This window comes from Rutilus rutilus, assembly GCF_951802725.1.
Source record: "Rutilus rutilus genome assembly, chromosome: 2".
Classification (NCBI taxonomy): domain Eukaryota; kingdom Metazoa; phylum Chordata; class Actinopteri; order Cypriniformes; family Leuciscidae; genus Rutilus; species Rutilus rutilus.
Genome location: NC_140210.1, coordinates 35561767 through 35569869, shown reverse-complemented (window position 1 = coordinate 35569869; position 8103 = coordinate 35561767). Strand labels below are relative to the sequence as shown.

General features: G+C 35.1%; 1 protein-coding gene across 1 annotated transcript; it reads right to left on the bottom strand.

Moving 5' to 3' along the window:
* Positions 1-439: 439 nt before the first annotated feature.
* Positions 440-7015, bottom strand: bdh2 (3-hydroxybutyrate dehydrogenase, type 2). The gene is made up of 10 exons (XM_084402240.1): positions 6947-7015; positions 6289-6376; positions 5148-5226; positions 3683-3779; positions 3351-3459; positions 2448-2508; positions 2086-2199; positions 1938-1996; positions 985-1077; positions 440-823 (listed from the first exon to the last, which is right to left on the bottom strand). Exons 2-10 carry the CDS (start codon positions 6358-6360, stop codon positions 770-772), a joined length of 738 nt encoding a protein of 245 aa, XP_084258366.1. The 5' UTR covers positions 6361-6376; positions 6947-7015; the 3' UTR covers positions 440-769.
* Positions 7016-8103: the final 1088 nt, after the last annotated feature.

Here is an 8103-nt window from a genome sequence, read left to right as displayed (position 1 = left end):
AATCTAAAGCCAGGGGGTTAATAAAAGTAAAAACCTACTAATGGCCGGTTTCACAGACAAGCTAGTCCCAGACTAAAATGCATGTTTGAGCTGTTTTAACAGAAAGCATCTTTCCTTGACGTATCTTAAAATATGTTAGTGCCATTGTTTCGTCTCAAAATGCACACCAGAAAGTTTTTTTTCTTTTTTTCTAAGGCATGTTTATAAAAGCTACTTAACTGCCCTAAATGAACTGGGCCTAATCCTGTCTTAATCTAAGCCCTGTCTGTAAAACCAGGCCTAAGAGTTTCAAAGATTATTCTTTTAAATTACTAATTGTTTTTAATTATGGGTTTCAGTAAAAATAAAATAACAAAAATAAACAAAAACATAAAACACACACACACACAAAACATGGTTTACAATTTTCAACTTTGATTAATGATAAAAAATTCGAAAAGAAGCTAAAATAATTTAATGACATTTGGCATATTATAATTTTTTTAACCAAGCAATTCATTTTTAAACAAAGCTGAAAATTAGATGACATGTTCGGCAATAAGTGAGCTTGAAATCCAATATAGTAACACGACCCATTAATAGAAATATGAAATACAGGGCTGTAATATCACATAATTTGTAGTTTATAAACTGCAAGCCTTTTAAAGTCAATGGCTAAGAATGATTCAGTACATATTAAATGCAATCAAGACATGGATTTACAGGACTCAGGAAGAGCCCACAGCAGCATTAACTTTTTTTTTTAGATCTGGTCAGTTATAAAACATCCTCAGAGTCTCCATCCTCCATCAATGATGGCCTCTGTTCCTGTTACGTAGGCAGACTGCAGGAATACAAATTATTTTTAAACTTGAAAGCATGAATAATATGTGTAGAAAGCCAAATAAATATCCAAGTGAACAGTAAAAAACAACATCAGTACCAAATGTTGTGTCTTAAAATGATATCATAGAAAAGAAGAGAGTACAATGGTCAAATACTCACCTCATCTGAGGCCAGGTACACACACAGATGTGCCACTTCCTCTGCCGTGCACATTCTACCAGTCTTCTGTCTGGCCATAAAGTCTTTAAAAGCCTGAGAGGTGAAAGACAGGAACTGTGTAACAAAGAGACTGACAGGCTGAACTGTGAGTTTATATGAATAGCACGGCTGTTGGTTAGTGTCTTACTGTTTATGTAAAAAAAAATATTTTTGTATTCAGTCAGGCAAAAAACTCTATTGTAAGGGCCTTCATTGTTCAGGTGCTAATGCCAAAAAATATGAAAAAGAAAATAATTTTCAGAGAGCCATTGTAAATGCACAAACACAACAATTCTCAGAGGTTCGCAAAGAGCAGATGTGTCATGTTATTCTGCTGACCGTTGTTCCACCAGAATTCAAATTCATGGTGGAAAACGTTTTACAATTTTTACAGCCCAATATTTTTACATTTACTCATGCATATATATATATATTTATGCATATACACACAGATTGTGTGTGTGTTTAATGTAAAAATTACAACCTATGTAAAGCCACTGAAAACCAAAGTAACTCATTTCACTTTCATCACTTCGTGCACTGACTCGTTTGCAAAACTGAACAGCCAATCACAGCGATCTCTCTCACCGATGGCCCGACACTGATTCGACATGCTGAATCTGGTGGACTGTCGCCGGCGTGAGGAACACACCCCAAAAACTAGCCTGAAAGACGCTCACCGACGTCCGACTGTCAGCTTGGTGTATCAAGGCACTTAGCTGATAGTAACTGCCATGTTTCATGTGTGAAACGTCTCTAGCTGTGCTACCTATCTTTCCTGAGAGCTCTCAATAAAAACTGAGTTTTGCATTTGTAAAAAAACAAAAAAAACATTTGAAAATTACGCAAACATCTTTAGATTACTGTGTCACTTGGCTATGTAGCAAAATGTCTTTGTAATGGGGAAGCAGTACCTGCTCTGGATCAGGTCTAGCCTGAATTCTCCCACGTAAAGATGGCGTATCTACAGTTCCTGTAAAGTTCAAGAGAAGCAAAATGACTCATTTAATCATTAGGTACAGAGGGACTCAATAGAGGAAAACAATCAATAAAGTAGCTCACCAGGGCAGACACAATTGCAGCGGATCCCTTGCTCCAGGAAATCAGCTGCCACTGATTTGGTCAGTCCAATGACGGCAGCTTTAGATGTGCTGTAGACACATCTGTTAGCAACTCCTGGACATGCAATTAAGGATGAGCAATTAGGAGGGCAAACTTCACTTGACCTGGCATTTATCCATACATCAGCCAAACTACAGATAATGGGGGTAAAATAATATGCCAAGAGCAACATGGAACAATGTCAATCATCACATGTAATTAAGAGCAAATGGCCAAACCTCAATATACAACGTGATGTGTTACAGCAGCCCATTTATAATTCAGCATCAAAATGCAAATGGGTTGCGACAGAATATATTTACCTTTGATACTAGATGCCACAGATGCCATATTGATGATATTACCAGATTTACGAGCCAGCATCTATATGGAGAAGGATAAGGGGAATTTAGTTTAAATTGGCTGACTGGTTAAAGTAACATTCTTCAAATCAGATGACAGGATTATTGTGTTCATGCAGAACAGATGATATACATTACTGTCCAAAGGTCAATAAATGTTTATTAAAGAAATTCATATTTTAATTCAGCACGGATGCATTCAACTGAACAACAGTGACGGAAAAAAACTGTGTTATAATGTGAATGTGTTATTTACTATGTTATAATGTTAATGTTATAATATTATAATATATTTGTATTTCAAATAATTGTTCTTTTGAACTTCCTATTTATCAAAGCATCTTCAAAAAATGTATTCACGGTTTCCACAAAAAATTAAGCAGTACAACAGTTCTCAACAGTGATAATAGGTGCGTTCACACTATGTTGGGTACAGAGGTCATGTTGTACAAGTCGGAGCTCTTAGAAAATTACGAGTTTACAAGTTGTAATTACGAGTTCTACGAGGACGTGTTGCTTTTTACAATTCGGAATCTCGCAATTAGGGTAATTCCTATATGGCGTGAACAGACCTAATAATAGTAAATGTTTCTTGAGCACCAATTCAGCATATTAGAATGATTTCTGAAGGATCATGTGATATAGTAATGTATCAGATTTTTACAAATTTGACAGACATTTATATTTCATCAACAAAGGAACAATGTTTGCACACATTTATGCTGTCAGAGGGATTAAGTAGTTAACCGCATGTTACGGGTCGGCGTAATCGATAATAATCTCTAAATGTGAAGGTCTAAGGTCTAAATGTAAGAGCTAGCATGTGTTCTGGTCTAATCCTAGAGAGGAGGAGGATAAGATGACCTTAGGAAGGAAGGCCTTGATCATCAGGTACATGCTACGAACATTCACGTTCATGGTGAAATCCCAGTCTGATTCCTCACACTCCAGTATTGAGCCGTGATGGACAAAACTGTGTGAAAGAAAGAAGAATGAGAACCTTTATGCACTCTAAAGGAATAGTTCGCCCAAAAATGAAACAAAGTCATGCTTTTTTGTCATTCCTGAAAAGTGATTTCTGGAGGGTGGTGTATTCTGAAACTAAGCAGGATAGGTTACATATAGAAACTCCATTTAATATCCATTTTTTGTGTCTTTAAAGTTATATATTCACTGATTTAAGGAGAAATACCAACCCAGCTACATTGAAGAGCACATCCACGTGGTCAAAGTCCTTGGCCAGGGCCTCAACTTGGTCTTTCTTGGTAACATCAACAACTTTGGTTTTGATACCTAATAAAGCAAGGATTCCAGGAATCAGAAGAGCATACAAAAGCCTGAGGGGAGAAGCACCCTTGAACTAAAACAATTTGTTTCCAACATAATGGGATTATGTGTTAAAGCAGAGCGGTATGAAAAGGGGGGCTACTAGAAGGCCCACTAGCCTTTGAAATCTCTTTGTGGGGGAAAAGTCTGATACAGACAAGCTCAAAGATCCTAATCCTACCCAATTCCTAAACTTAACAACTAACTACCTTAATACTAACTATTAATAAGCAGTAATTAGAAGCTTATTGAGGCAAAAGTCATAGTTAATAGAAAATGTGACCAAAAAAAACATTAAAAATGTTTCTGTAAACACTAACATGCTTAACATACTTCAACAGAGACAGTAAAGACATGTATAATATTACAAAAGATTTATAGTTCAAATGAATGTTGTTCTTTTGAACTTTCTATTAATGGAAAAAAGTAGCACAACTGTTTTCAGCATTAATAAAAATAAATGTTATTGAGCATCAAATCAGCATATTATAATGATTTCTGAAGGATCATGTGATGAGACTGGAGTAATGATGCTGACGATTCAGCTTTGCCAACACAGGAAAATATTACAATTTAAAATACAATAGAAATCAGTTATTTTAAATTGTAATAATATTTCAGAAGATAACAGTTTTTACTGTATGTTCGATCAAATAAATCAAGCCTTGATGAGAATAAGAGATTTTTTTTTTTTTATTCTTACCAACCCCAAACTTTTGAACGGTAGAGTATGAGCTAGATTTTGCATATAGTGATGTATACAATTTAGACAGACATTCATATTCCATCATTTAAAGTCAAGTGCATTGGGTTCCTATCATTAAGATTTTACGGCATGTTCATTTTAATCATTGTCATTCATAATTAAGCAAATTTGCATTGTTAGTCTAGACTCAAGTCAAAAGTCAGTTTGAGTTGATGTCTTCAGTTGAAGTTCACAGAAACTGAATAAATTGCTGGGAAATAACAGTTAAAGGGATAGTTCACCCCAAAAAAAGAAAATTCAGTTATCATTTACTCAACATCAAGTTGTTCCAAATCTGTATGAATTTCTTTCTTGTGTAGAACACAAAGGAAGATATTCTGAAGAATATGGGTAACCAAACAGTTAATGGGCCCCATTGACTTCCATAGTATGAGAAAAAATTCATTGGGCCCATCAACTGTTTGGTTACCAACATTCTTCAAAATACAATACATGTATTTTGAGAGAAAATGATGACTGAATTGTCATTTTTGGGTGGACCATCCCTTTAAAGATCTTGTTTCTGTTTAGATTTTTTTTTTCACCACATTTCCCACTAGGTGGCAATACATAGCTAGTCAATGAGTTACCTGGAATGCCATCCAACTCTTTAAGTTTCTCCTCGTTGATATCTGTAGCGGTGACTTGAGCACCTTCCTTGGCAAAAGCCTGTTACATTTAAGAAGACTACAGTTAAAGTAAATAAACAACAACATGCATAATTAACATTAGGTAATTCTATCCTTACAAATAAAAACATCACACTACTACTAAACCACATGATGTTTGTTAACTTTCTCAACGTCTTTGAGTCAGGTTGAAGCTCTTTACTATAAGATGGACAAATGTAATACAATATCATGGCAGTGGATATAAATTCATCGAACCAATTTCACCTGACAGCAGGCATTTTATACCTCATATTGAGCAGGGTTAGTGCACACAGCAGGGCTTAGGTAATTGGGGTTGGGGTTGGGGGCGTGACGTCACGGCTTTAGCGCCACGGTGGCTGATGGGAAAAATTAGGTGCCCTATTGTTTACGTCCCAGAATGCACTGCGCAGTGACGTCGGTTGCCAAGCCCAATACATTTTTCCCATATAAACGTTTCAATAACACTCTACAAATGAGATTTCATTTGACAACAATTTATGCAATGGCATGTGTTTCCTCCATGTGATCTGCCTACTGGCTCAGGGCTATGGTGTTTCCTCAAACTTTCTCTCATTTAATAATCATTTGAATATTCACTTGATATGGAAATGTATTCACCTAGCAGGTGTGCATCTTAACCACCTCCAGCGCTCTGCTGATAACGTGCCATTGACTCGCAGATATCAAATTTGCCTAAATGATCTGAGACACAATTTTCTTCACCCCTTAATGATTAATTATAGCGTTTTTACAATAGAAAATGCTGGTATGAATAGAAAACAGGTTGCAAAATCTAGAAAAATTCTACCCTCGAGATGGGTTTAACATTTACCATTGTGTTACAATGTCCAAGAATTCTGCTTCTACACTTGACAGACTCAAAAATACCATGCTGACAGCCCTTGCATGACAAGCTTTTGTTCAAAAGGGAAACACATGGAAATTGTAAACCCCTCAGAGTAAATCCATTTATTATACGCCTCAAAGTGGCACACAGGGCTGTCAATAAGCCAAAGCAGAGTGCTGAAAACGTATAGAGCTGTAAGGAGGAAGTGATGGATGGAAAATGAATGGTTACTATTGCAGAGGCTTTTCCAATGCCTTGTGCTGCTGCAGAAAGGACAATAACTTTCCCGTCCAAACGGCCCATTTTCTTCGATAATAACCTAAACGTGAAAAAGCATATAAAGTTCGTTAAGTTTGATTAAATGCTATAAAATATATGAAGACACAATTACCTTTATAGTTATATTGAACAGTTAATGTTTAATATCCCAATGGAAGTGTTATATCCCATGAAAAGTCATGTTTATATCCCATTTTTACTAAAATATATCCAGATACATTATCAGAATGAACAACACGACATACAATGCTGCAGAGGAATCAATGAGTTTAATGAATGAGTTCTCGTTTGCAGCAAACAAATTACTTGGTTGATATTAAGTTAATGGGTCTCTGCAAACAGTGTACGATTAATCTTGGATCATAAGGATGTATCATGCATTATGTGATAATAATTTAGTTACGTGTGAAAAGTTACGTCTAAAGCGTGTCACGTGACGAGTGTAAAGGTAATTCAGTGCAGCAGTAAGTCTTATAAATGACTGTAAACATAAAAATAATAAAAAAACGCAGTTCACGTTTGAGCGCCCTAAATACTTAACAATTAGAAAGGCTTCATACAGGTAAGTACAAGTCTGTTTACAACAACGAGGAAAAGTGGAACAACTCACTGTCAACTTGAACTTGTGTGCTCCAGAAAAACACACGTGATGAACAAACGCCCCTGTCTTTCAGGTTTCAATTTTCTATCAAAATAAAAGTCATTAAAATTGATATTTTGCACTACTAAAGGAATTAATGAAAAGCATATTATGTGATTATTTTTGTACGGCAAATACGTATATGGTTTAAAAAAAAAATAATGATGATAATATTACAAGATTTAATTTTATGACATGTAGCCTAAATGTGTTATGAGTTTTTTATTTATTTTTATTTTTATGAATAATGGCAAGAACTGTAGATGGGAGACGTATAATAAACCTCCACTCAGAATGAAACAGATTTCTATAATCATTCCAGTCAAAGAAAATACATTAATGTACATTAAATTAATTTTACAATAATGAGCTAATTAGCTCACATTCCGATTGATTAATCTTAACATCAGATACTGCCAGGTCATTCATATTATTAATAATTTTAAGAAACTTTTACACAAGGAAGAAGGAAATCTCTATTTCACTTCTGCATGAAGCAGTTAAGCTGGTGTAATTCAATGTGCATGTTGGGTAAAAACTAGCATTAAACAGTGGTGTCACAGTCAAACAGGCTTTTATTTTGAAACAAACATTAACTTGCATAATGTTTACAAACTGGTTGTGCAACACAACCAGTTTGTAAACATAATGCAAGTTGTGCGTATCATGACTTATGTATATTAAGAGCACATCAAAATTAGATTTTTTTTGTTTGTTTTTGTTTTGGTCACGCTTTATATTGTGTCTTTAGCGACTATCCATAGGCCTACATGTTTTTACATTGTCCTAATATTTACAAAATATATATAATAATACATAAAATCGGAATATAATTTCATCTATAATTACACTGTTGACCCTTTCCAAGCCCATAACCAACCCTTAAACCTAGCCATGGGCTACCACCAAACCTGTCCTGTCCTAACCTTACCATTTCACCTCAATAGCAGCAAGAGTGTTTTGCAATACAACATGAACATAAGTACATTGTACATAACATTTTTTTCAAAGTATAGTAGTTAAAGACATCTAATATAAAGTGTGATATGTTTTGCTGCTTTCTCATGCTGAATGTTATGTGTCAGATTCGGTGGCCTTTTTGACAAAACATCATCTTAGTCTTTTTG

What these genes read in the sequence shown, in the direction of transcription:
- bdh2 (XM_084402240.1), bottom strand. Translation starts at nt 6,360, where the DNA reads ATGGGCCGTTTGGACGGGAAAGTTATTGTCCTTTCTGCAGCAGCACAA. An exon ending in GTGCTCTTCAATGTAGCTGG is followed by an intron (nt 3,460 to 3,682) that starts GTTGGTATTTCT and finishes TCTTTCACACAG; the next exon opens with TTTTGTCCATCACGGCTCAA. An exon ending in TGTGGCATCTAGTATCAAAG is followed by an intron (nt 2,200 to 2,447) that starts GTAAATATATTC and finishes TTGCATGTCCAG; the next exon opens with GAGTTGCTAACAGATGTGTC.